General features: G+C 64.8%; 1 protein-coding gene across 3 annotated transcripts in view; it reads left to right on the top strand.

The window, feature by feature from the left end:
• Positions 1 to 78: 78 nt before the first annotated feature.
• Positions 79 to 26,208, top strand: part of ZFYVE28 (zinc finger FYVE-type containing 28) — a 50,745-nt gene continuing 24,615 nt past the window's right edge. Inside the window, exons 1-8 of one of the 3 annotated variants that reach the window (XM_080657893.1) lie at positions 79 to 397; positions 14,158 to 14,298; positions 16,664 to 16,801; positions 17,375 to 17,577; positions 19,769 to 19,858; positions 20,907 to 20,996; positions 21,901 to 22,002; positions 23,971 to 25,248. In XM_080657893.1, coding sequence (XP_080514019.1) covers positions 359 to 397; positions 14,158 to 14,298; positions 16,664 to 16,801; positions 17,375 to 17,577; positions 19,769 to 19,858; positions 20,907 to 20,996; positions 21,901 to 22,002; positions 23,971 to 25,248 — 2,081 coding nt within the window. In that variant the 5' untranslated portion in view covers positions 79 to 358. Of the gene's footprint in view, positions 398 to 14,157; positions 14,299 to 16,663; positions 16,802 to 17,374; positions 17,578 to 19,768; positions 19,859 to 20,906; positions 20,997 to 21,900; positions 22,003 to 23,754; positions 23,945 to 23,970; positions 25,249 to 26,208 lie in introns of those variants that run through there. The other 2 variants (XM_080657895.1, XM_080657894.1) reach the window with 2 other exon arrangements.

A 26,208-nucleotide genomic window follows, 5' to 3' on the forward strand; every position in this document is an offset into this window, starting at 1 on the left:
CTGCCCCCGGGCAGGGAGCGCGCCTCGGGCGGGGCCCGGCGCGGCGCGGCGCGCGGATTGGGCAGCCTGGACCGCGGGCGGCGGGCAGGGGGCTCACGGGCCTCGGCGCATGTGCAGCGCGGGAGGCGGGGGCCGGCGGAGGCGCGGGTGTCAGTGAGCGGCGAGGCGCCGGCGCCTGGAGCCGCGTCAGTCGGTCGCCCGCCGTGGTCTGCGGGTCCGCGCCGCGCGCCGCTGGCGGAGCATCTCCCGGCTGCGCACCTGCCCGGCGCCCCCCGGCGCCCTGGGACCGCTGCCGCAGCCGGGCCCGGGCGCCTCGCCGTGGAGGGAGGGCCGCCGGGCGGGCCGGGCCGGCGCGGCGATGATGCACAGGTTCCGAAAGTGGCTGTACAAACCCAAGGTGAGCGGCCCCGTCCCGCCGCCCGCGCAGACCTTCCGCACTCCGCCCGGCACTGACGTCGCCCTCCCCCGCGGCCGGTCCCCGTTGCAGCCCGGCGAGCGGCTGTGCCCAGGAAGGAGCCCAGCCCCGTGCGCGACGGAGCCGGCCTGGGTGCACCCCCGCCCCCGCCCGCGCCCAGGGCGGCCCCTCTCCCTCGCCCTCCGTGTCCGCTTGCACCTCGTGACCCCCCTACCCCAGCCCGTAGCGGACCCCACTCCTGAGTCCTGCGCCCGGTGACTCTTCATTCCCCGTTCCCCCTCCCCCCATCCTGGGCTTGGAAGGTACTTCTCGACCTTTCTCCGCATTCCGGGGCAGACCCCGCCACTTCCCCCGGGTTCTGGAGAGAACCCCGTTTCCTCTCCCCGTCCCTGTGTCCAGAGCGGATTCCCATCCACTGGGCCCTGCCTTCCAGAACCGGGACCGCTCCACACCTCGGCCAGCGGCGCCCCCACCCGTGCCCGGCGCCCACCCGCGCGCTCCCCCATCTCCCGGCGCGGCGTCCCTCCTCGGCGCGGGGTCGGGGTCGGGTCTGGGCGGCGCGCCCCGAGCCTCGGCGGCTGCGCCAGTCGCACTGCGGGCGCTGTGTCCCCGCCACCCGCCCGCCCAGGCTCGTGTCTGCTGAGGCCAGAGCGGCTGGGCGCACGGTCCTGGGCGCTGGGTCCTAGTGGCACCCTCTGGGTACCGGGCCCGCGAAGCGGGAGGGTCCCCCGGCGCCCAGGTCTTGGTTGGGGGGTTGTGGCTCCGGTGGGGTCACTGGTGACCAAAGGGCACCTCGGACATCCGAGGTCGGTGTCGCTGATGGGCCCGGGGAACTCACCGCTCCTCCCAGGCGAACCACTTTTCTGGATCCGCTTCCCAACTCCCGTCCCCCGCGAGAGTGGCCCTCCGGGTGGAGTTTCCTTAAACCCGTGCCCTCCAGGTGCCCCCCCCCCTCCAGCGGGGAGGCGCAGGTCCCTTAGGAGGACAGGCACTGGAGGTTGTGGGGCGCGAGCTCAGGGACCTGAAGGCTCCAGGCTGTGGAGGGAAGAGCCCTCCCAGTGTGAGTGCTGGTTTGCGGGCTCAGGATGCCGGGGGCCCTGCCTTGGGCCCTTGGTTTCGGGTTTTTACTTGCCTGGAGCAGCAGCACTGCCCTCCCACCACATCGCCCTACTTAGGGGTGGGGGGGCTGCCCGGGACCCTGGCTTCCTGGCACTGAGTGTGGTTTGGGGCCTCACTGTCCTTGGCTGCCTTCTGCGGGCCCTCTTCTCACCCAGACCCCCCAGGCCTCAGACCCCACAAGGCCTCAGCACCCCCCCCCAGGCCCCAGCCCCCACAAGCCCCAACCCCCCAGGCCTCAGTCCCCCCAGGCCTCAGCCCCCCAGGCCCCAGTGCCCCCAGGGCTCAGCCCCCTAGGCCTCAGCCCCCACAAGGCCTCAGCCCCCCAGGCCTCAGCACCCCCAGGGCTCAGCCCCCCAGGCTTCAGTCCCCCCAGGTCTCATCCCCCCATGCCTCAGCCCCCCAGGCCTCAGCCCCCACAAGGGCTCAGCCCCCACAAGGCCTCAGCCCCCCAGGCCTCAGTCCCCCCAGGGCTCAGCCCCCCCCAGGCCTCAGCCCCCACAAGGCCTCAATCCCCCCAGGGCTCAGCCCCCCAGGCTTCAGTCCCCCCAGGCCTCAGTCCCCCATGCCTCAGCCCCCCCAGGGCTCAGCCCCCCAGGCCTCAGCCCCCACAAGGCCTCAGCCCCAGGGAGGCTCGCCCTGCCTGCTGTCACTAGGTGCCAGGGAAGGCGGCAGGCAGCCGTTGCCCTGAGCGCTTTCTGTTTGTGTGGCTTTTGTCACTCGTGAAGGAAAAACTAAGTCTGCTTGTCTAAAGGTCATGGGGGGGGGGGGCATTGCATGTTCAAGGACAAACGGCCAGGGCCAGGGGACATGTCTCCCAGGCCAGGTAACGTGGTGTCTCCGAAAACGCTTTGTCCGGGGTCCTGGGCTGCGGGCCTCCGTCCAGGCAGGCCGGGAAGAGCCTCGTGTCCAGGGTCGCCTAAGCGGGCTCTGCCGTTGGAGGGGAGGAGAGGGATTGTGGGCACCAGGTGTCATCGTGGCTGGGTGATGCCGCGGCCCTGCCTGTGTCCTTCAGGGCAAGTCTTTAAAAGCGGAGAAGGACGCTGCCCCGTCCTTAAGCGTGTACCCCAGAACGGAGGATGGAGTCCCTGCGTTGCCCTCTGCAGCGGGTGCTGTCCCTCCAAGGCCGGCTCCCAGCCTGACCGGCACGGGCAGGGTTGGGGAGTTACCAACCCTGGTGACGGGGTGCGAAGATGTGTGCGTTAGGGGCCGGAGGGGGTGGTGTTTGCTCTGCTCCTCGCCTTTTCCTCCCTTCTCCTCCCTGTCCTCTCATCATACGGGCTAATTCTTGTCGCTGACCCCTGGGCACCTGCATCTCTGGGTCCTGCGTGGCATTTGCGGGGAGCGGTGCCCGCGTTCAGTCCGAGGCTGGGCAGTCCTTTATTTGAGATCTGTCTTTGGACTTCAATGTCTTGATTGTTTGAAGGCGTGGGGTATGTTAGGTCACCCCCGTCGGCTTTCATTCTTCATACCACCGCTCAGCTATTTGCCTGGCATTGCGAGTTGAGTTTTATTCTCCCCCTCCTACTGAATTTAACACATTTTGGCACAGTCAGCACCCAGCCAGGCCTGCCCGGGAAGGTTCCGGGCCTGGCATGGTTGATGTGTTAAATGTGAGCGGCGGGAAGATGTGTCTGGGGGAGACGGTGGCCTGCGACAGGACTTTTTTTTCACGTTTGTATTGAGGTGCGGATACAATCCCAACTGCATTCTTGACTCAGCCCCAGCTCGGGTGCGCGAGGGAGCCCTGAGCTGCTTGTTCGCGACTGCAGTGGAGAACACCCCGAGATCAAAACGCTCACTGTCCTTGTCGCTCTGAGAAGCGTTGGGGGGTGCTTTCAACTCTTCCTGACACTTGATCGTTTTCATATCTGAGTCATTAGTAACTACCTAAGTCGAGTAAAAAATAAATCTGATGTGGGTGTAGCAGTTTCACATTAAAATGCCATTTGCTTCCCGGCCGGCAGGGCTCAGTGGTTGAGCATGGTCCTGCGAACCAGGAGGTCATGGTCCGATTACCCGTCAGGGCACACGCCGGGGTTGTGGGCTCATTCCTGAGTTGGGGCGTGCAGGGAGGCAGCCCTTCAAGGATTCTCACGCATCATTGATGTCTCTCACTCTCTCTCTCTCTCTCTCTCTCCCCCCCTCTCCCTCTCCCTCTTCTTCTTCCTCTCCCTCTCGCTCTCCCTCTCCCTCTCCCTCTTCTTCTTCCTCTCCCTCTCGCTCTCCCTCTCCCTCTCCCTCTCCCTCTCCCTCTCTCCCTCTTCCTTCCTTTCTGAAACCAATTTTAAAAAATGTCTTAAGATGCCCTTTGCACTCTCACATTTCAGTCTTTTAAACGCCACGGCGGCTTTTCTTCATGCAAAGCCCGAGGGACTGTGTCTCCTCTGGACTGACACGGGGCCGGCCGGGAGAAGGCGTGTGGGACGCTTCTCGCCGGGAGGATTCCTGGCCGTCAGCGGGGAAACGTCAGTGATGGGCCAGGATGACTTGGTGTTTTCCATCTTCGAGGAAGAATTGCCGGGCGCCGATGGACGGGGGCCTCCGCGGGCCGGGCACTGACGCTGTTCCGGGAGATTGGGGAGTCAGTGTTCATTCCTAGCCGGGCGTCGACGCTGATAAACGCTGAGCGCCTGGCAGCACGGAGGCCTCCCTCGGAGGAGCGGTCTGCTCTCTGCGTGAGCTTCTGGAAAGCCAGCTTCCGGAAAGCCTGTGCCGGTCAGCTCCCGCTGCCAGCAGGTGCCTGGCACGGAGCGGGGAAGTTCTGGGAAGGATGCTGGGCAGCGCTGAGTCAGGGCGGGCGGGCGAGGCGGGCCAGCAGGCTCCCCTCCTCCTGAACTCGGCCCCTCCCTCCCCACGGCCAGGTCTGGCCGCCCCGCCCTCCCCGCCTCCTTCAGATGCACAGCAGTGCCCGGCTGTGGGCCCGGGAGGTCTGAGGTCTGGGGGGCGACTCCGCGGGGCTCTCCTCACTGCCCAGGCTTCACGTATTCCTGCCGGGGCGGCAGAGCGGGGCAGCAGAGCGGGGCGGGCAGAGCGGGCGGCAGAGCGGGGCCGGCAGAGCGGGGCGGTGGCGTCCGCAGGGCGAGCTGCAGGCGAGCAGCAGTGCCCCGCATCACTGTCCTCGCTGGGTGCGTGCTGGGCAGGGCAGCGTGCTGACGGGAAGTGCAGGACGTGGCTCTGCTAAGGGGGAGTCAGGGCCGAGGTCTGAAGCCTCACCTAATGGCTCCAGCAGCTCCCCCCCCAACGGGAGCCTGTGAGGTCACTCGATGCTCAGCGCCTCTCCAGCCTCCGTGGCCCAGAGCAGCACATGCGCTTGTTTTCAACATGCGGACGCCCATCCCCGAGCCCGCGCACGGCGGTGCTGGTGGCGCAGTTCTCCCGTGGCGTGCTGTGCGCCCCCGTGTGCTGTGCGCCCCCGTGTGCTGTGTCCCCCCCACGTGCTGTGTCCCCCCCGTGTGCTGTGCGCCCCCGTGTGCTGTGTCCCCCCCGCGTGCTGTGTCCCCCCCGCGTGCTGTGTCCCCCCCGTGTGCTGTGCGCCCCCGTGTGCTGTCCCCCCCGTGTGCTGTGTCCCCCCGTGTGCTGTGTCCCCCCCGCGTGCTGTGTACCCCCCGCGTGCTGTGTCCCCCCCGTGTGCTGTGTACCCCCGTGTGCTGTGTCCCCCCCACGTGCTGTGTCCCCCCCCGTGTGCTGTGTCCCCCCCGTGTGCTGTGTCCCCCCCGCGTGCTGTGTCCCCCCCGTGTGCTGTGTGCCCCCCGTGTGCTGTGTGCCCCCACGAGTCTTGCTCTGTGACGGAGAGCACCTGGGATGCTGGGAGGCTGTGTTGTGTGTTTTTTTATTGATTAAGGTCTTACATATGTGTCCTTACCCCCGCCCCGCCCCCTGTGAGGCTGTGTTTTATTGTCCTGCCCGCCACCTGGCTTCGGGTCTGCGTACAGGGCAGCGTACAGGGCAGCAGGGGCGTCCTTCCGGAGCCTGAGGGACAACCCTCCCCCACTCCAGCCCAGGCCTCAGTTTCCCCATCTGCCGTGTGGGGTTAGAGGAGACTGTCTCTGTCACAGGTTGTCAGTAATGGCTTGACTGTCTAACCACCACCATCATGGCCAGGGGGGCGCACAGGCGGGAACGAGGGTGCGGGCTTCTCCCAGAACCGCACGGGGCGGGGCGGGGGGGGGGGTCTTCTGGGCCCCAGAGGCCAGCATCTGTTCCAGCTGTCACCCGAGAGTGGGCGTGTCCAGCAGGTGCAGCCCCGCCCCCTTTTTGGTGGCGGGTAAGGTGCTCGGTTTCAGGGAAACAAGCCCTCAGGCACGTGAGGGGCCATCAAGCTGCCAGGAGGAATGGCAATGCCCCTGTGCCCTCACTGCCCCTGGGCACGTGCCTCCCATGTGGGCAGCAGTGGGGACACCGTGTCAAGCCCGCCCCCGAACCTCTCAGTCTTCCTGTGGCTGTGACCTGTGACCTGTAGCCTGTGACCCGCACCGTCCCTCCAGTCCTTGGCTGGAGGCTCAGGATCCAGGAGAGGACCCCAGGGCCGTGGGCGGCGAAGGCCGCGGGGGGGGGGCGGGGGGAAGGGGCTGGTGTAATGACAGCTCGGGGACAGACCTCCTGGTTAAGCCGCTGAGGTTTTGGGGTGCTTGTTAACAGCTGGACTGTCCGAATGCACCGTTTCCCACATGAGGTTGGAGGCTGCGTGAGCAGGGGGAGCCCCACTCGGAGGAGCCCCACTCGGAGGAGGCGGGTCCCACAGCCTGGGGTCCTGGAGGGGGGGCCGCGGAGCTGTCCCAGTGTTGACCTGAGTCTCATCTGATGAAACAACTGCTTTTGTGCTTTTCCCAGTGGCCGCAAGACACGTAGACGTGAGGGAGGGGGATACGGCCGGGGGGAGGGGGATACGGCTGGGGGGAGGGGGATATGGCTGGGGGGAGGGGGATACGGCCGGGGGGAGGGGGATACGGCTGGGGGGAGGGGGATATGGCTGGGGGGAGGGGGATACGGCTGGGGGGAGGGGGATACGGCCGGCGGGGGGAGGGGACAGGAGTGAATGGGCTTACACCATCCGAAGAGGCTGCACGGGAGGAGGGTAGGGCTGCCACGCGCTGTGGCAACCTCTGGGGGGCGCTGGTGCGAGTGAATGGAGCAGCCTCCCCTCGGCACAGGGAGGTTGAGGCTCTGCCTCCCTTTTTCCGTGGTGGGGGCAGGGGTGGGGGCACTTCCTGGCTGGGTCCCCCTTCCTGGCTGGGTCCTCGGGCTCTGCGTGGGGGTCTCCAGCGTGCTCCCCCACAACCATGGCCCGGGCTCGGGAGATGGGTTAGCACGAAACGTCCAGAACAGGCGAGTCCAGAGACAGGGCGGGGCGCGGCGGGGCGGGGCGCGGCGGGGCAGGGATGAGGAGAGGCAGCGGAGGGATGCGGGTCTCCTTTGGGCCATGAAAGGTTCTAAAACTCGGGAAAGGTGGTGGGACAACCGTGTGAATGTACCAGGTGTCACTGGCTCGCTCACCTTTAGATGGCTAACGGGCCTGGTCGGTGTGGCTCAGCGGCTGAGCATCCACCTATGAACCAGGAGGTCAGGGTTCGATTCCCGGTCAGGGCACACGCCCGGGTTGTGGGTCTCCATCCCCAGTGGGGGGCGTGCAGGAGGCTGCCCATCAGTGATTCTCCCTCATCACGGATGTTTCTATCTCCCTCTCCCTTCCTCTCTGAAATCAATAAAAAGACATATTTTAAAAAATGGTTAATTGTACGTTATGTGAATTTCATACAATAAACAAAAGGGTTTAGCATCCGGGGTGGGCGGGGGGAGGTCTTTCCGGAGAAGCGCAGCGTCCCTGGAGAGCAGAAAGACGCTCAGCCGCGTCTCTCCAGGGGCTGGTGTTGGAGGCCCAGCTCGGAGCCCACAGGTCCCTTTCCCTGGACCCGCAGGGCCAGGCCATCCTCAGAGGCCGTCAGCTCTGCCTCCTGCTGGTGGACGGGACACTGCGTCCTGGGGTCACTGCCGTGGTGGCCCTGGCGTGAGGTGTGGGGGTGGGTGATGGGTGGCAGGGACTCTGGGCCAGGGCTGGCTCTGGGTTGAGCTCCGGTGGGCGGGTTCGAGGCCCACTCACACCCACTCAGCTGTGCCCTGGACGGTGGCCAGGAAGGCCCCACACCCAGCTTGGCTCCCTGTGGGCCTGAGTCACCTGATCCGCAGAGGAACTCACTAGGGATGGAGTTCCCGGGAAAAGCTACAACGCTCGGGAGAAAGGTTTCCCGGAGCCCCAGTCAGCCAGCAGCAGGCTGACAGCCCGAGGGGGGTACCCACCGGGGGAGGGGAGGGAGTTTCAGGACGGGAGGCGCTCAGGTGACACCAGCCTTTTAACGCAGGAGCCGGCCCTCCCGAGGTGAGGCATCGCCACCGGGTTTACTTGTTTATTTGTTTAGCATTTTAGTAATAACTTTATTTACCCCATGTATCCAAAGTATATTTTTATGTGGAAATATAATCAATAAATCCAAATTAATACATATAAGTTGATTCTATTTACACATACTAATTTGGACTTATTGATTATACTTCTATGGATTACGTATCATATACCGGTATCTATAATAATCTATAATAATAAAAGCATAATATGCTAATTAGACCACACGTCCTTCCGGACATCCTTCCTTCCAGACAAAGCCACAGTGGGCGGGGGCCGCGGCAGAGGCCCCAGGCTGTGGCGGCAGCAGGCAGGGGCCGAGGTGGCGGTGGGCGGGGGCCAGGGCCAAGGCCCTTGCACGAATTTCGTGCATCGGGCCTCTAGTACGTATATAAAATTATGCCGAAACCGGTTTGGCTCAGTGGATAGAGCGTTGGCCTGCGGACTGAAGGGTCCCGGGTTCGATTCCGGTCAAGGGCATGTACCTGGGTTGCGGGCACATCCCCAGTAGGAGGTGTGCAGGAGGCAGCTGATCGATGTTTCTCTCTCATCGATGTTTCTAGCTCTCTATCCCTCTCCCTTCCTCTCTGTAAAATATCAATAAAATATATATATAAAAAAATTAGTCACTGAATTTAAAGGCTAAGAATGAAAACTTGCCCTGGAATAGCTGAGGGGTGGCAGTTACCCCCCAGGCACTGGACCTCACCCCCTTTGCCTGTTCAGCATTGTCCCCTGTGTCCCATCCTGGTCTCCCGGCCTTCTAGATCATTCCCTAGAGGTGAAACCTGCTGTGACCTCCTGTCTCTAAAACAGCCAGCCCGGCCAGCGTGGCTCAGGGGTGAGCACCGACCTACGGACCAGGAGGTCCCAGTGTGATTCCCGGTCAGGGCACATGCCGGGTTGCGGGCTTCAGCCCCAGCAGTGGTTCTCTCTCATCATTGATGCTTCTATCGCTCCCTCTCCCTTCCTCTCTGAGATCAATAAAAACATTTTTATTAAAAAAGAGAGAAGGGGGGTCCTGGGATCTGAGACATGGCTGCTGAGGCGTGAAGTGTGCGACCCAGAAATGCTGCCAGCAGCCAGCAGAATGGTGGGCCCCAAAGATGCTCACACCTCGACCCCCAGAGCCTGGGAATATCTTGGGTTACGTGGCAGTTGTACATGGAGCCAAGGTCACCGGTCGGCTTGTGAGATGGCCCTGGATTAGCCTGGGCGGCAGTGTGACCATATGGGCCGCAGTGGAGGGAAGAGGGGCCCGCAGTGGAGGGAGGAGGGGCCTCAGTGGAGGGAGGAGGTTCTGCAGTGGAGGGAGGAGGGGCCTCAGTGGAGGGAGGAGGGGCCTCAGTGGAGGAGGGGCTGCAGTGGAGGGAGGAGGGGCTTCAGTGGAGGGAGGAGGGGCCTCAGTGGAGGAGGGGATGCAGTGGAGGGAGGAGGGGCTGCAGTGGAGGGAGGAGGGGCTTCAGTGGAGGAGGGGATGCAGTGGAGGGAGGAGGGAGCTGGGACTGGACCCACGTGCACCGTAGAGGCTGGAAGAGGCGAGGACACAGGTCTCCCCGAGACCCTCCAGAGGGAGCTGTCCCCTGACCCGATTTTAGCCGCTGACCCTGTGCTGGGGCTCTGTCCTCAGAACTCTGAAGTAATATGTCTTGTTTAACCACTGAGTTTGGAGTGAATTGTTTCAGCGGCAACAGGGAGCCGGTGCGGGCCTCCTGGGGACCGGCACCCCCACAGCCAGGGCCTTCCCGCACCTGCTCACGCAGCGGAAACCGAGCCGGCGCCCTGGGGCGTGGCTGCGTGCCGTGGGCTCACCGAGGCGCCTGACTGCAGAAGTCACTCCACGGGCAGCGCACAGGATGTGACAAATCAAAGCCTGTCTCAAAATATCGCACACGCACGACACCCTTTTTATAGCGTTAAAAACACCCCAAAATACATCGGGGGCCTCGTGTGGCAGCAGCCACGCTGCGCTCCAGGGCCGCGTGAGTCAGGATGCGGGATCCGGGAGCTGCGGGGAGCCGGGGGCTGTGGGGAGCCGGGGGCTGCGGGGAGCAGGGAGCTGAGCCACCGGCTGGGGTGACGGCTCCGGTGTCAGCGCCACTGCGGCACCAGACCGAGGGACGGTGCGTGGCTGAGACACAGCCGACTGGGCTCCTTCCAGAGAGGGAGGAGGGGCCTCAGTGGAGGAGGGGCCGCAGTGGAGGGAGGAGGGGCCGGTGTGGCTCAGTGGAGAGAGCATCAGCCTGGGGACTGAAGGGTCCTGGGTTTGATTCCGGTCAAGGGCACCGTACCTTGGGTGCAGGCTCCATCCTGGACCTGGTTGGGGCCCCTGCGGCGAGTAACCGATGGATGTGTCTCTCCTCCTGCCCCTTCCAGAGCGTTCACAGCCCAGGGGTTTTAAATTGCATTGCCAGGAGTCTTACGTCGTCGTGGAAGGGACCTGCGGGGACCCCGGGGGCAGGTGCCTGTGTGCAGGGGGGGCCGGGCTCCCGGGGCTGTGTGATTCGGGGGTCCCAGGGGGGTCCCCTTGGGCCCTGCAGAGGAGCACGGTGGACTTTCGTGGCCATAAGACGCCTGTGGTGGTGAGGAGGATGGAGCCGTGGTCCTCTGGGGGAGCTTGGCAGCTCTGCCCCTCCCACGCCACGCGGGCTGGTGGTCTCATTGCAGAGCACTGCCATCACCCCCAGAGGCGGCCCGTACCTGCCTCCCCCCACCCCCCGTCTGCTGAGGAGCAGCTTTTAAGGATTAGCTGTGGTTTATGATGACTCGTCACTCTCCGTGTGTTTAAGGAGGACGAAGGTCAGCAGGGTGGTGGGGTGCACCGGCCACCCCTGACCCCACGGCACCGCACCCTAGCTGTGTGGCCTTGGCTGGTGTCTTGGCCTCTCTGTGCCCGTTTCCTGTCCTCCAGACGAGACTGGCAGGGGCATCGCACACAGGGACGTGGGGAGGAGAGGGATGGCGCTGCTGGGCGGGCCGGAGCCTGGCCCCTCCCCCCCGCAGGTGCTGAGCGGGAGGATTCTGATGTGGACGAACCCCAGACACGCCATGCCCGTCCGACAGCCCGAAGGGCGAGCTTTTCTCCACCAGAGAGCCGAGGTCATGGGGGGGCAGCCTGGTTCCACACCCCCGCCTCCGGCCCCTGAATATGCTGGGTCCGTCCGACGGCGTGCGGCCGTGTGCACAGCACGCCCGCCTCGAGACAGGCGCCATCAGGGGCGGACCTGGTCACCGCCGCCCTCCGAAGCAGGCGCTTTCTCCCTGGCCGGTGTGGCTCAGTGGAGAGAGCATCAGCCTGGGGACTGAAGGGTCCCGGGTTTGATTCCGGCCAAGGGCACCGTACCTTGGGTGCAGGGCTCCATCCTGGACCTGGTCGGGGCCCCTGCGGGGAGTAACCAATGGATGTGTCTCTCTCTGTTTCTCACCCTCCCACGCTCTCTAAAAATCAATGGAAAAGTATCCTTGGGTGAGGATTAACAGAAAGAAAAAGGAGTCTCCGGAGACATATCAATCACTCAGATGTTCATTTAAAAGAGGAAGAAGCAGGTGCTTTCTGAGCGGCTGCTGCTGCAAGCGGAGGGCCCGGGGCACGGCGTGCGGGTGGCTGTGGCGTGAGGCCCAGCAGGTCCCAGCGTGTGTGAGTGACCGCTCTCGGCCCGGTGTCTGCCCCCGCCCGCGGGGTCAGGAGGAGAGGACCGCCTGGCGAGAGACGGCGGCTGCAGCGTGCCCACCCGGCGGCCTCTGCTGGTCAACGGCCACGCGTGCCGGCATCAGGGCGGCCGTTTCTGGGCGTCGGTGCTGGGAACACCATCCAGCACAAGGGCGCCTCCACGGTGGTTTCTGCCTTCAGCTTTTCCAGAGCCCAGGAGCTCGGAGCCCCCGGCAGGGGGAGCAGGGGGTGTCCCAGCCCCTCCTCCTGGTCAGCACCCGGCCCAGGCAGACCTTCCCTGGTGCTGGCTGGCCAGCCTGCTGGAGAGGCGGCCTCTGGCCGTTTGGTCCGGAGGGAAGGGTGCGGGCGGACAGCTGAGGACCACACTTCCGTGGCCCCGTCTGAAGGTGGCTCCTCACGGGTGCCTGGACCGAGGCCCTGTTTTCCTGCAACAAGTAAAACAACGAAGGTGGATGTTTTTCTGGTTCTGCTAGTCATTCCTCGGAAAGTCACACATGCTCCGCGCAGACTAAGCTCAAACTTCAGGCCGCCAGGAAGGCCCCGCCCGCCCGGGAGAGCTGTGCTGACTCTGGTGAACCTCAGAGGAGGACGCTGGCCTGGTCTGAGATGTCTCTTCCGGACAGAACCTTCTAGATCTGCAGGGGGCCTGCTGGGCTCTCCTCAGGAACGCCAGGAGGTCGCCGAGTGTCGACGTGGGCGCGGGACGCACCAGACGATGCAATAAAGGCATTTTAACGAGAGATGGTGTGTCTGTGATGATGGTGAGTGCAGCCGAGGTGTTTGGGGGTCCCGACCGCTCGGGGTGTCAGGACGCCTGCGGTGCCGCTAAGGGAATGGTGACCGTGGTTGCCGACCCCTTCCTGGGGGTCCCTGGTGATCAGAAACCAGAGGAGTGAGCAGATTCTTCTTCCAACCAGGCCTTTGGTTTCAGTAAAAGGGACGGAGGCCTGAGCCGCACGGCCCGGCCTCGGAGCTGGTTCGGAGCCTGTGGTTTCTCGCTGTGATCTGGGACCAGAGCGGTGCCCCGGCACCCCCGCCCCCCCCCCCCCCCCCCGCCGATCCGTGTTTTGTAATGGGCGCTGGACACGTTTAAGCGTTCTTTGCATTCTTGATAAACTGAGCAATAGCCACAATAGAGGAGGGCTGGCGAGGGTGCCAGCTGGGCGCCAGGTGGGGTCCCGCCTCTGTCCCACCTGGGCAGCCTGGGGGCCGGAGGGGTCCTTCAGTCCCGGGCGCTGTGGTGCCCTCGGGGCCTGTCCAGGGGCAGGGCAGCCCCTCCAGGTGTCCACAGGCCCCACCGCATCCCCGGCTGGACCTGGAAGTTCAAGAGTGAACCCTGGTGGGGGGTCGGAGAGCGAGTTCTGGTCCTCGGTTCAGGCTGACGACTCCCTGCCCCCCAGATTCTGCCCTAAAACCAAGAGGAGGTGCCAGGATGGGAAAGGGCCGTAATGGAGGACGGGGGAGGGTCTGGCCTCCGGGGGGCGAGGGGGCCGGGCTAAGGGCACCATTCGGAGCAGCAGCCAGCGCCTCTCCTCCCAGCCCTTGCCCGGACTACACACGCGTGCGCTCACATTCTTGCACACACATGCAGAGACACACACTCACGCATGCACACACAAATGCAACACACTCATGTACACACCTCCACGCACTCACACACATGAACCCACATGTGTGCACACACTCACCTGTGTACACACTCACACAAACACACTCACGCACATGTGTGCTTACGTGTGCACACATAGGCACACTCACATGCATAGCCACATGTGCACGCCTGTGATGACACGGTTCTCCCCTGCAGTCCCACCTGCACACGGGCTAGTGTCAGCTGTGTGAGCTGAGGGGCTGAGCGCTCAGCCCGCTGAGGCCAGCACCGCCAGGGTCCGACGGGAGCGCGTGATGGGCAGCGGGCAGCCGGCCCCTCCAGCCTCCCTGGCCCGCATGCCACTGCCTCCCTGGCTGCGGTTTGCACAGTAGGTGCCGTCACCTGGGGGGGGGGGGTGTTTGGATGCGAGGTCTGGGGTGTGCGCTGAGGGTGGGTGCCTGAGTCTCCATCAGGTGTGGCGTGGCCTACACCAGCTCAGAGCCACGGCCTCCTGGAGGCCCCACCCAGGGCCCTCAGTGAGGGGAGCCGGTGGCTGGCCTGGACGGACCCCAGGGCTGTGGTGACCGGGGTCCACTCCTGAGCTGGGTGTCAGGACACCATTGGCCAGGCGACCCCTGACCCCACGCTCCCCGGGCCCTTGTGTGGAGCGTCCCTCCCGGGAAGGTGGGACCTGGCGTGGGGCTGCCTGCGGAGACGCTGTGCTCGGCCTCCAAGGAGCAGCGCGGCCCCGTTGTCCTAAAGCCGAGGGCTCACAGGGGCGCCGGGCCGGCGGGCGGGCGGGCGGGCAGCGGGGCGACGCCTGTGCAGGAGCCGATGGGGGAGCCGCCCTGCTCGTCGCCTGGGTGTTGGCGCCGGGGCTGCAGCCGCTGCTCTCAGCCTGGGAACCGGCCGCCCCAGGTGCCCGCCCGCCTCGGCCTGGCTCACGCCCGTGCCTGTCTCCCCAGAGGTCGGACCCGCAGCTGCTGGCCCAGTTCTACTACGCGGACGAGGAGCTGAACCAGGTGGCGGCCGAGCTGGACAGCCTGGACGGGCGGAAGGACCCCCAGCGGTGCACCCTGCTCGTCAGCCAGTTCCGCTCCTGCCAGGTGAGTGCAGCCTGGCCCGGGCGTCGGGGCCTGTCCCTGTCCCAGGCGTCGGGGCCTGTACTGGGCATAGGGGCCTGTCCCGGGTGTGGAGCCTGTCCCGGGCATCAGGGCCTGTCCTGGGTGTGGGGCCTGTCCTGGGTGTGGAGCCTGTCCCGGGCGTCGAGGCCTGTCCTGGATGTGGGACCTGTCCTGTGTGTGGGGTCTGTCCTGGGTGTGGGGCCTGTCCCGGGCATCGGGGCCTGTCCCAGGTATGGAGTCTGTCCTGGGCATCAGGGCCTGTCCTGGGCATTGGGGTCTGTCCCGGGCATCGGGGCCTGTCCCGGGTGTGGGGCCTGGGTGGCATTACATGTCGGCAGGGGACCTGGCACCTTTGCTGCGCGGTGACCCTCCTGGTGCCCCGTCCTTTGTGGCATCCGTTTCCGCCTGTGCCATTTCCTGTGCCTGAAGGTCTGTCTGTAGCGTGTCCTGCAGAGCAGGCTTCCCAGTCATGAGTTCCTTTCGCCTCTGCTTGCACCAAGCAGTGTTTCACCTTCGTTTCTTTTATTTTGGTGATCCTCCCCTGAGGACATCTTTTCCATTGATTCTTAGAGAGTAGAAGACGGGGAGGGGCGGGGGGCGCTGGGGAGGAGACAGAGAAGCATCCATGTGAGAGACACATCGATTGGTTGCCTCCTGCACGTGCCCCGCCGAGGGCCAGGGATCAGACCTGCAACCCAGGTGTGGACCTCCATCGGATTGGAACCCCAGCCCTTCGGTGTGCAGGCCGACTCTAACCACTGAGCCGCCAGCCAGGGCAAGGTGTCACTCTTCGTGGCTGAGCAACATGCCCTGCGTGCACGCACCCTCCTCCTCACCCGCTGGTCTGTGGAGACACGGGGTTGGAGCGGGCGCTGCAGGGAGCGTGGGGCAGCTGCCTTGGCCTCTGCGTGGGGCTGGCTCTCCGGCCCCGCTCTCAGCACGAGCTGCCATCGGCTGAGCAGTACCCGCTGTTCCTGCCGCTGTCCGTTCCTTACCGTGTGGAGTCCTGAGAAAGGAACCTTCCCGGCCAGAAGCCCGTTTAGAAAGATGGCACAGCGGTACCGCTGGGTGCGGGGTGAGCTTTGTTTTCTGGCCGCAGAGGCCAGGTTCTCCGCGTGGCTCGCTTCCTCCGCGAGAGCCATCCTCCTGGAGAGCAGGCCGGCAGGTGGCCCGCAGGGCGTGGCGCGGCCCTGACACTCCGCCTTGTAACGCCCTTTCTCGCAGCGAGGGGATCGGAGGACATGGCCCCAGACTCAGTCACGACAGGGGTGAGGGGTCAGAAACCTCGCAGAGGAGCCAGGGAGCCAGGGGCGGACAGGCCCTCGAGCCTCACGCGCGGCCCTCACAGGTAGATTTGTGAGGTCGTCACCCGTCCCCCCAGGAGCGGCAGCCGCAGAACCCAGAACCTCCATGTCCTGGGGGGAATGTGCGTGACATTTACCTTGGACAAATTACAGGAAAAGCCTCCACAAATTCCAACATTCTTGTAATTTCACAGAATAAATGGTAGATGTTTAAAGAACCCGACAGCTTTAAAAGAGAGAATGGAATGGAATTTAAGATGCGATAAAAAACGATCTTGTTACCCTTTGATGCAGAGTGTTCAAAACCGTTCGCTACCCTGTGTATTTTAAAGAGCAATCTCTCTCTTTTTAAAATATGTGTTTTTAAATATGTTTTATTGATTTTTTACAGAGGGAAAGGGAGAGGGATACAGAGTTAGAAACATCGATGAGAGAGAAACATCGATCAGCTGCCTCCTGCACACTCCCTACTGGGGATGTGCCCGCAACCAAGGTACATGCCCTTGACCGGAATCGAACCTGGGACCCCTCAGTCCACAGGCCGACGCTCTATCCACTGAGCCACACCGGTTAGGGCTTAAAATATGTTTTTATTGATCTCAGAGAGGAAGGAGAGGGACAGAGAGAAAAACATCAATGATGAGAGAGAATCATGGATTGGCCGCTCCACGCCCCACACACTGGGGATCGAGCCTGCAACCCGGGCACATGCCCTGACCAGGAATCGAACCCTGACCTCCTGGTTCATAGGTCGCTGCTCAACCACTGAGCCACACTGGCTGGGCTGTTCTTATGTTATTATTTATTAATTATTGCATTATTTTCCACACAAACAACTGTTAGCCTACTTGTGCCCGCCTGTACCTGTGCCCGCCCTGAGCGTGAGCAGGGAAGGGGCAGGAGTCTCCCTCCAGATCCTCCTGGGCCCTGAGCTTCTGTGGTGCCCGGGGGGCCCCGTGGGTGCTGCCGTGTCTCGTCGTCTTTGTCCTCGCTGCCCGCCCGAAGCCGGCGCAGCCACAGCGCAGCGTCTCCCTCTGTTTCAGGACAACGTGTTAAACATCATTGACCAGATCATGGACGCCTGCATCCCCCAGGACCGCGCCCCCCGGGACTTCTGCGTCAAGTTCCCCGAGGAGATCCGGCATGACAACCTGGCGGGTCAGCTGTGGTTCGGCGCCGAGGTAGTGGCCCCGCCTGGGCCCCGGGCACCGCCTTGGCGCTGTCCAGCCGTTTCTCTGCGAGCCCTGGTCCGCCCCGGAGCATGGCCCCGACGTGGCGTCCGGTTGCTCCTGTGGGCTGGGGGAGGGGCAGGTGTCCCACGCCCGGGCCCCATTGGCCCTCCCCTCCGGCCTGCCTCTGGGTCGGGTCACAGTGAGAATGTCTGTGGTTTCTGCCGTGACTGCTCTGGACCAAGAGGAACCCGGGGAGCGGGCGCCCACGTCCTGTAACACCAGCCCCAGAGCCAGCGGAGGGGTGGGCGGCGGGAGTTCCCGGGAGAGAGGACTTGGGGATGAAGGCCATGCCCCAGCCTGGCCACCGGCCTCCGTGTTCCCTGTGTGCCCAGCTTTGGGGCCGCTGTTCCCTCACGGGGCCGGGCTTTTCTCGGTGTCGGGGGACCAGGCCAGAGCCCCCGCTCCGTGTGGACCAGGAACCAGGGTGGGGCCTGGAGCCCGGCACGGCCCGGGCTGGTCGGGCCTCAGGGTCGGGCCCCTGGGGGACTGGGCATAGGCGGTGACCCCTCCTTCCGCCCGCAGTGCCTGGCCGCCGGCTCCATCATCATGAACCGGGAGCTGGAGAGCATGGCCATGCGGCCGCTGGCCAAGGAGCTGACCCGCAGCCTGGAGGACGTGCGGGGCGCCCTCCGCGACCAGGCGCTACGGGACCTCAATACCTACACGGAGAAGATGAGGGAGGCCCTGAGGCACTTCGACGTCCTGTTTGCGGAGTTCGAGCTGAGGTGACCTTGGGGCCACGCGTGTGCTGTAGGCATGGGGCCACAGCCTCGGCATGGGGTCACGGCCTAGGCATGGGGTCACGGCCTAGGTGTTGGGTCACGGCCTAGGTGTGGGGTCACGGCCTAGGTGTGGGGTCATGGCCTAGGTGTGGGGTCACGGCCTAGGTGTGGGGTCACGGCCTAGGTGTGGGGTCACGGCCTAGGTGTGGGGTCACGGCCTAGGTGTGGGGTCACGGCCTAGGTGTGGGGTCACGGCCTAGGTGTGGGGTCACGGCCTAGGTGTGGGGTCACGGCCTAGGTGTGGGGTCACGGCCTAGGTGTGGGGTCACGGCCTAGGTGTGGGGTCATGGCCTAGGTGTGGGTCACGGCCTAGGCATGGGGTCACGGCCTCGGCATGAGGTCACGGCCTAGGTGTGAGGTCACGGCCTTGGCATGGAGTCACGGCCTCGACATGGGGTCACGGCCTAGGCGTGGGGTCACAGCCTCGGCGTGGGGTCACGGCCTCGGCGTGGGGTCACGGCCTCGGCGTGGGGTCACGGCCTCGACATGGGGTCACGGCCTAGGCGTGGGGTCACGGCCTCGGCGTGGGGTCACGGCCTCGGCGTGGGGTCACGGCCTTGGCGTGGGGTCACGGCCTCAGCTCTGTGTGGGGTGGGGTGCGCCGGCTCTGCGGGCCTTTCCGATATTTCCAGCTGGAAAACTGCAGCGGGAGGAGCTGCGGCCGTTCAGAGTCAGGGGTGTCTGCAGGGATGGTAACCCCTGGGACTTGGTGTGGGCGGTGGGGGGAGGGAGACCCCAGGGGTCCACCCCGCCCACCACCCTGCCTAACAGCTCAGCGGGAAAGCCAGGGAGGGCCCTGCAGTGAAGTCATCCGTGGGCCACCACGGCCTCCGCTCCCGCTGCCTCCCACCCCTGACGGCCCTCCTCCCTCCCGCCCAGCCTGCCCTCACCCTGTCCTGGGTCCCCAGCTGCCCCTCACCCTTCCGGTCACCGTTCACCCCACAACCCCCGACACCAGCTCTGGGTGCTGAGACCCGGGCACAGCACCAGCACGAGGTCGTGGCCTCTCTCGGGGCCCATGGGGACTCCAGCTGCAGGGGCTGGGGCACCGCCCAGGTCAGGGGAGTTGTGGGTCGCCCAGCCCCCCGGCCTCACCCCACATGCTCAGGCTGGCACCGCCACCCAGCTCTGAGCATCCCCCGCCGTATGCTCCTCTCCCTCCTTCCCGATGCCCCCCCCCACCCCCCGCCCAGGGAGCTGCCCCCAGCCGGCCCACAGGCCTCTGTGGGGAAGGGCTCCGAGAGCCTGGAGGGGGCACGCTGTGAGCGCCCGCACCCCCCCAGGCTGGGCCGGGGAGAGCACCCTCGGCGCTCACGCCACGGTGGTCCTGGCTAGCAAACACGGCATCGTTAGCTATCGGTTTCTCGAAGGAAACCCGCCCGGACGCTAAAGGCCCTCCTCCCAGGAACAGGGAAGGCTGAGGTTTATTCTCCTGCCTCGAGCAAGCTTTCATAACCACAGAGAGCGAGAGGCAGCGACTCCGGAAGGAAGAATGGTCTCATCCGGGCAGTGGCCGGAGGGCCATCGCCTTTTCCTGTCTTCTCAGCCCGTCCCACCTGCTGAGGCTCTCCTGGCACCCAGATCTGCCTGTGGTTAGGCCCGGGAGCATTTGCCTGCCTGTGTCTTTCTCTCTTCCTCCCTCCTTCCTACCCTCCCTCCCTCCTTCCGTCTGTCCGTCCGTCCGTCCGTCCCTCCCCTCCTTCTCCCCTTCCCTCTCTTCCTCCCTCCCTCCCTCCCCCCGTTCCTCCCTCCCTCCCTCCCCTCCTCCCTTTCCCTCTCTCCCCCCTCCCTCCTTCCGTTCCTCCCTCCCTCCCTCCCCTCCTCCCCTTCCCTCTCTCCCTCCCTCCCTCCTTCCATTCCTCCCTCCTTCCCTCCCTCCCTCCCTCCCCTTGCTCACTGGTCAGGGCTGGCCAGGCGGGGACGCCAGGGAGGTGAGCAGTGACAGCTCAGGACAGGCAGGGCTGAGAGAGCGGGCGGGGCCCGAGGAGGCGCCTGAGGGGCCTGACCCGGAGCGGCTCTGACCCGACGGGGTCCCGCTGGTGGCTGTGCCCTTAGCAGCGCAGACTTGGGTAAGGGCGGGATTGGGTCCATCTGCGACGCCCGTCAGCCCCCGCTCGCTCTCCCCGTGTTGCAGCTACGTCTCGGCCATGGTGCCCGTGAAGTCCCCCCGGGAGTACTACGTGCAGCAGGAGGTCATCGTGCTGTTCTGCGAGACGGTGGAGCGGTGAGCCACCCATGGCCCGGGGCAGGGGCAGCCGCCTGGACACGGGGACGCCCAGCAGGACGGGGCCAGGCCGTCCCCTCCCTTGTCCTTGTTCCCCGGGGTGGGCAGTCCCGAGAGGCCGCTCCTCTTGGCTGCAGCCTCGTCCCTCAGCCCCCGCACTCGTCGTCCCTCTGAGCCCAGCGGGCACATCCTGCAGCTGAAGTTCACGTGACAGAAAACTCACCCACAGAGAGCTGACCTCCGCCTCCCGCTCCTCCCGCTCCTCCCCTCCCCCTCCACCCGAGGGCCTCACCTCCTCACCTCCTCACCTGTTCATCTGCACACCTCCATGCCCCCACCCGTCCCCTCCTCCCCCTCCTCCCCACGCTCCTCCCCACCCTCCTCCTCACCCCACCAGGCAGGATGGGGCCCTGGCTGGGTTTCAGGTCCCGCATGGGTTTGGGGTGTGAAGTCAGATGCTCCGAATGGCCTGGGGCTGACGGAGCCTGGAGTGGCCCCTGTGTGTGACGAAGGCCCTGCTGTAGGCTAGTTGTGAAATCGCTGGATGTTGCCTCCTAAGCCGTGACTTTTCATTTTTTAAAAAAATATATATTTTATTGATTTTTTACAGAGAGGAAGGGAGAGAGGGATAGAGAGTTAAAACATCAATGAGAGAGAGACATCAATCAGCTGCCTCCTGCACACCTCCTACTGGGGATGTGCCCACACCCAAGGTACATGCCCTTGACCGGAATCGAACCCGGGACCCTTCAGTCCGCAGGCCGACGCTCTATCCACTGAGCCACACCGGTCAGGGCTAAGCTGTGACTTTTTAAAGACGGAGTAGTCGGTGTTGGCCTGTCGAGAGGCATTTCACATCATTTCACATCACCCGCACGAGAGATGCTCTGACTTGCTGCTGGGATCGGCGTGGGGAGGGGAGTCAGCGCAGGCCGCCCCGCCCACACCTGCGAGGGCTCAGGGCGCACGCGTCCCCTTCCGACTGTCCGCCCAGCGTGGACGCGGGTCTGATCCAGGCCCTGCCCTCCTCACTGTGCCGCTCTGCCAGGGCCCTGGACTGCGGGTACCTGACCCAGGACATGATTGACGACTACGAGCCCGCCCTCATGTTCACCATTCCCAGGCTGGCCATCGTGTGGTGAGTGTCCCTCCGCCCCGACGGTCCTCCGGCAGGACCCGGGCAGGGCCGTCCAGTCCGGTGCTCACACCCCCAGAGCGGGCTGCTCCCACTCCTGCTTGGCTCCAGGGGTGGATGGCTCTGGGTCTCGTCGTCACAAACTCCAGGGGTGTCCGTTTCCCAGGAGCGGGGCTCAGGGACAGTCTCGTGCTGACGGATGTGGTCGCCGCGGCGACGTGCCGCACAGGTGGTGGTTATCTGATGGTCCCTCGAGTGACCGTTATCAGAACAGGACAGTTTGAGTGACAGTTCTCGTTGCTTTTCTCTAAACTTATTTGAGACTTGGTCTCACCCAGCCGGCATGGCTCAGTGGTTGAACATTGACCTACGAACCAGGAGGTCACGGTTCGATTCTGGTCAAGGGCACATGCCCGGGTTGCAGGCTCAGTCCCCAGTGGGGGGCGTCCAGGAGGCAGCCAATCAATGATTCTCTCTCGTCGTTGGTGTTTCTCTCTCCCCCTCTCCCTTCCTCTCTGATATCAGTGAAAATATCCTATATGATAAAAGGCTAATATGCAAATTGTCCCCTAGAAGTTCAACCGGGAGTTTGATTGCTCGCTATGACGGGCGCTGACCACCAGGGGGCGGCACGGAATATGGTGGGCAACTAGCTGCAGTGGCGGGGTGCTGAGGGAGTGAGGGAAGGAGGAGGCAGGGAGGCGGGGAACCTGATCGGCCCCGATCACAGGCCAGGTCTAGGGACCCTAACCGTGCACAAATTTTGTGCACCGGGCCTCTAGTATTAAAAAAAAAATAAATTGGGTCTTGAGGTGAAGCATGTGCTGTGCTGAGTGTGGGGTGGCCGTGGAGGCCCCGGTCAGCTGCGGGGCCCGGAGCCAGGCTGGCTTTTGTGTCTTGAATGCAGCGGCCTCGTGGTCTACGCGGATGGACCCCTAAACTTGGACCGCAAGGCGGAAGACATGTCCGAGCTGTTCCGGCCCTTCCACACGTTGCTGCGGAAAATAAGGTGTGGAGGGAAGGAGGATGTGGTGGGTGGGGGGGGTGCTGGCGTCAGCGGTCACCCCCAGCCTTCCGCTCTGCAGGATTGGGGGGCAATTACTGGTCCTCTTCTGCTCACGCGGGGTGCTGGGTCCTCGGCCTTGGTCTCCGTTGCTGGTTCATGGCGTCGAGGGCCCTGTGTAGCTCCGTGCCCGTCCTTCCCGCGGGACCAAGTTCTTTGTTGTGGCCTTGGTGCCTGGAGGCCGTCAGCGTAACTGCCCCGGCGGAGGTCCCGCTCGGCCTGTTTGCCGTTTCTCAGGACCCTGTCTACAGGCTGTAGACAGATGTCACCGTGTACACAGCACAAGCTGTGCAGTTCTGAGAGGCACTCTTTTTTAAAAAATACGTTTCTGTTGATTTTAGAGCGAGAGAAAGGGAGAGGGAGCGAGAGAGAGAGAAACGTCAGTGATGAGTCCTCGCCAGTTTGACTCAGTGCATAGAGCAGCCGTGGGCAAACTGCGGCCCGCGGGCCGGATCCGGCTGTTCTATCCGGTTCTCTTGCTCTCCCCTCCGCTCCTTTACTTTGAATTTATATTAGTTCACACAAACACTCCATCCATGCTTTTGTTCCGGCCCTCCGGTCCAGTTTAAGAACCCACTGTGGCCCTCGAGTCAAAAAGTTTGCCCACCCCTGGCATAGAGCGTCGGCCTGCGGACCGAAGGGTCCCGGGTTCGGTTCCGGAATTACGGTCAAGAGCACGTACCTCGGTTGCAGGCGTCTGAGGCCAGCGCCCGTGCAGGAGGCAACCCATCGATGTCTTTCTCTCACATCGATGCTTCTCTCTGTCTTTCCCTCTCTCTTCTACTCTCTAAAAATCAATGGAAAGATATCCTCGGGTGAGGATTAAAAAAAAAAAAAGAAAGAAACATCAGTGATGAGAGAGGATCAGGGATCGGCTGCCTCCCGCACCCGCACTGGGGACCGAGCCCGCAGCCAGGCACGTGCTCGGACTGGAAACCGAACTGGGACTCTGGGTTCTTGGTTCGACGCTAACTGCTCAGCCACGCTGGCCGACTGCGAGGCGCTCTTTTCCGCGTGCTCCTCCGTGACGGCCCTGGAGGGGTCAGCGTGGGACTCGGACCCCAGGCTGGCCCGCGCTTCTCCCTGCACAGAGCAGCTGCTCAGCCCAGAGAAGTCGCTCGGCCTCCCGGTCTCCGGTTCAATGCCCCTGCCCCCAGGAAGTCTCCTCCGGCCAAACCGGGTGCCCTGCGTCGTCCTTGGTCGCAGCTGTCACCACTGTGGTTCAGTCATCGCTCGGATAAGTATCTGTTTCTGCATCTTCCAGGGCCGGGCCGGGCCTGTCTCGCTGCCGTGACCCGTGCCCGGCACGCAGGCAGGCCTCAGAGCCGCTGTGTAGCAGCAGGAGGACGCTGGATGGGAGCCGGCTCCTGGCTTGTCACTCCGGGATGTTTTTATTCCTGTGATGAGCGCATCCCCAGGACCAGGCGCTCTTGTTTCCACAAGAGGTTTCAGACCCTGGTTGTTAAGAAGGAAACTGCCCGGCTGGCAGCCGGCCTGGCTCAGTGGCTGAGATTTGACCTAGGAACTAGGAGGTCACAGTTCAATTCCCAGTCAGGGCACAGGCCCAGGTTGTGGGCTGGTTCCCCGGCGGGTGGGGGGGCGTGCAGGAGGCAGCCGATCCATGATTCTCTCTCATCACTGATGTTTCTGTCTCTCTCCCTCTCCCTTCCTCTCTGACATCAATAAAAACATACTTAGAAAATAGAGATTTATTTAAACAAAATGAAAGAAGGAAGCCGCCCCCCGTGGGAGCCGGTGCCTCGCTTTATCGTGGAGGAAGCGTGTGCGTGCCAACTGAACTGCGAGCGATGGGTGCCCCTGGCCTCCCTGCGGGCGCTGGGCAGGCGGCACCGCACCCACTCTCGGCGGAGGCCGGTGGCCGTGGGCCCTCACCGGGTGTCTGGTCCCCCGTAGGGATTTGCTGCAGACCCTGACAGAGGACGAGCTGCACACGCTGGAACGGAACCTCTGCATTTCCCACGACGTGGAGTTCCCCCTCCGCACGGACGTGCCGGTGCCCCCGGCCCTGGCGCCCGCCTTCCCTGCGCCCCTCCCGCCCGAGGAGCTGCTGCCAGCCAAGGCCAAGGACCTGGAGGCCGAACTGGCCTGCTCCATGCAGTACGACGACCAGGAGCTGGAGCAGCTGAGCCGCATGGTGCACCGGGCCGGGGACGCCATGTCCTCCCTGCTGTCCCCGCCCAGCGCCTGCCAGTCCCCCGCACGCAGGCCGGGCAGCGAGGGCAGCCCCCGGGTGGAGGCCTCCCCGGGCCGCAGGCTGCGGCCGTCGGGCAGCGACGAGGAGGAGGGCAGGGTGTTCTTCATGGACGACGTGGAGGGGGCAGCGGAGAACCCGGGCAGCCCCTCGGTGTGGCCGGGTGGCCCCAGCGCTGGCTCCCAGGAGAGGGAGCAGGGCAGGGAGGCCGGGGCCAGCGTGCCCGCCACCTCGAAGGAAGAGGGAGACCTGAGCAATAACAACAACATTCCAGATCAGGACAAGGCGTGGGCGTCGGGCCCCAACTCCTGCAGCTGCCTGGACGCCCCGCCGCACCTGGACGGCTGGGAGGCGACGGCGGACGACGACGCGGAGACCGCCGAGATGATCGCCCACCGGACGGGGGGCATGAAGCTCTCGGCCACGGTCATCTTCAATCCCAAATCGCCTGCCTCCCTGGACTGCGCCGTCTCTGCCCCGGGAGCGCCCGGAACCGGTGCCTCCCCGTCGGAGGCCGTGGCTGAGGGGACGGAGGGCGGCCCCCCCAAACTCAGCGCCGCAGCCACCAGCTGCCTCCTGAACTCCTGTGTGTGCTGCGCGGGCTGCAGGGCCGGCAGGGAGGAGGCCGCCGAGAGCCTGCTGGACAAGGGCAGCCTGGGCGTCATCGGCACCTCCTTCGTCGGCTCCGGCTTGGCCAAGGGCGAGGCTGAGCGGCCAGAGGAGGCCCAGCCTGCCCTGGAGGCGCTGCCCGCGGGCCCCCCGGCCCCCCTGCCCTCAGAAGACACCCCCGACCAGCAGGAGCCCGGAGCCCCTGCTCCCAGCAAGTGCCTGGCACGCACCTCAGGGCCCGCGGGGGACACAGCGGACAGGCTGCAGGGCGGTGGCGACGGTGGTCAGCAGGAGGAGCCCGAGGCCAGGCGGCCGGACGGTGGACAGCCCCCCGGGGCCGGGGAGGGGAGCCGCAGCCTGTCGGGCCCCAGGTAAGAGCTCTGGCCCCTGGGCTCGCTCTGACGGCACTGGGGGCGTGTGGGGGCTGAGTCTCTGTCGAGGTATTTCCACGGGCCCTTGGGGGGGAGTGTGGGGGGCGGCAGGGGCCTCGACGCTGCAGGACGCTCAGCAGCTCCATCAGGCCTCCCGGGCACGGTGGCGACGTCCCGTTGGCCCCTGAGGATGCAGCCTCTCAGGAGGTGGCAGGGCCCAGCCCGGCCCGCCCCCCCCCCGTCCGCGGCGTGGCCCATCCTGGCCCTGGTGTGACCAGCATGTGGGTGGGCTGGACGGTGGCGATGGGCGTGGCTTTGTCTTTGCTGCCCCGAGGGTGCCCGCCTGACCACCCGGCCACTCGGCCCCCGTGGGCTGCACCGACCCTCAGTGAAGTGTGGGCCCCGGGCCTCTGGGTGCTGACACCACCCAGATCCTCAGGAGGTGCTCCGGGCGCTGCCCTCCCTCCCAGGTGCTCCTCTCCCCGAGGCTCTGGCCATGGGACCCCGCACCTGGCACCTCCGCAGACTCCAGGTGTCTTGGTTCCCGGGCACCCCTCACCCCGACTCACCCAGACAAAGCCGATCAGCAGCCGTGCCGCTCCATCCTGGACATGGGGCAGAGGAGGACTGGGGCCTCGGTGGTTCCCATGGGGCCGTGGTGTTGTCACCATGGGCTGGTCTCTTACTAGGACCTGCCTGCAGGGCGCCCACCTGGCCTCGGCCGTGACCACCAGTGGGTGCTACGGGGGGTGCTCAGCCTGGAGGCCGTCTGAGGCCCTCTGTCAGGAGCCGTGGGAGATGGGTACAGAGAGGTGGTCAGCGGGGTAGACCGGGGAGGGGGTCTTCATACCAGGGGGAGGGGTCTCCACACCGGGGGAGGGGTCTCCACACCGGGGGAGGGGTCTCCACACCAGGGGAGGGGTCTCCACATTAGGGGGAGGGGTCTCCACATTAGGGGGA

Source organism: Plecotus auritus (genome assembly GCF_963455305.1).
Source record: "Plecotus auritus genome assembly, chromosome: 1".
In the NCBI taxonomy this organism is placed as follows: domain Eukaryota; kingdom Metazoa; phylum Chordata; class Mammalia; order Chiroptera; family Vespertilionidae; genus Plecotus; species Plecotus auritus.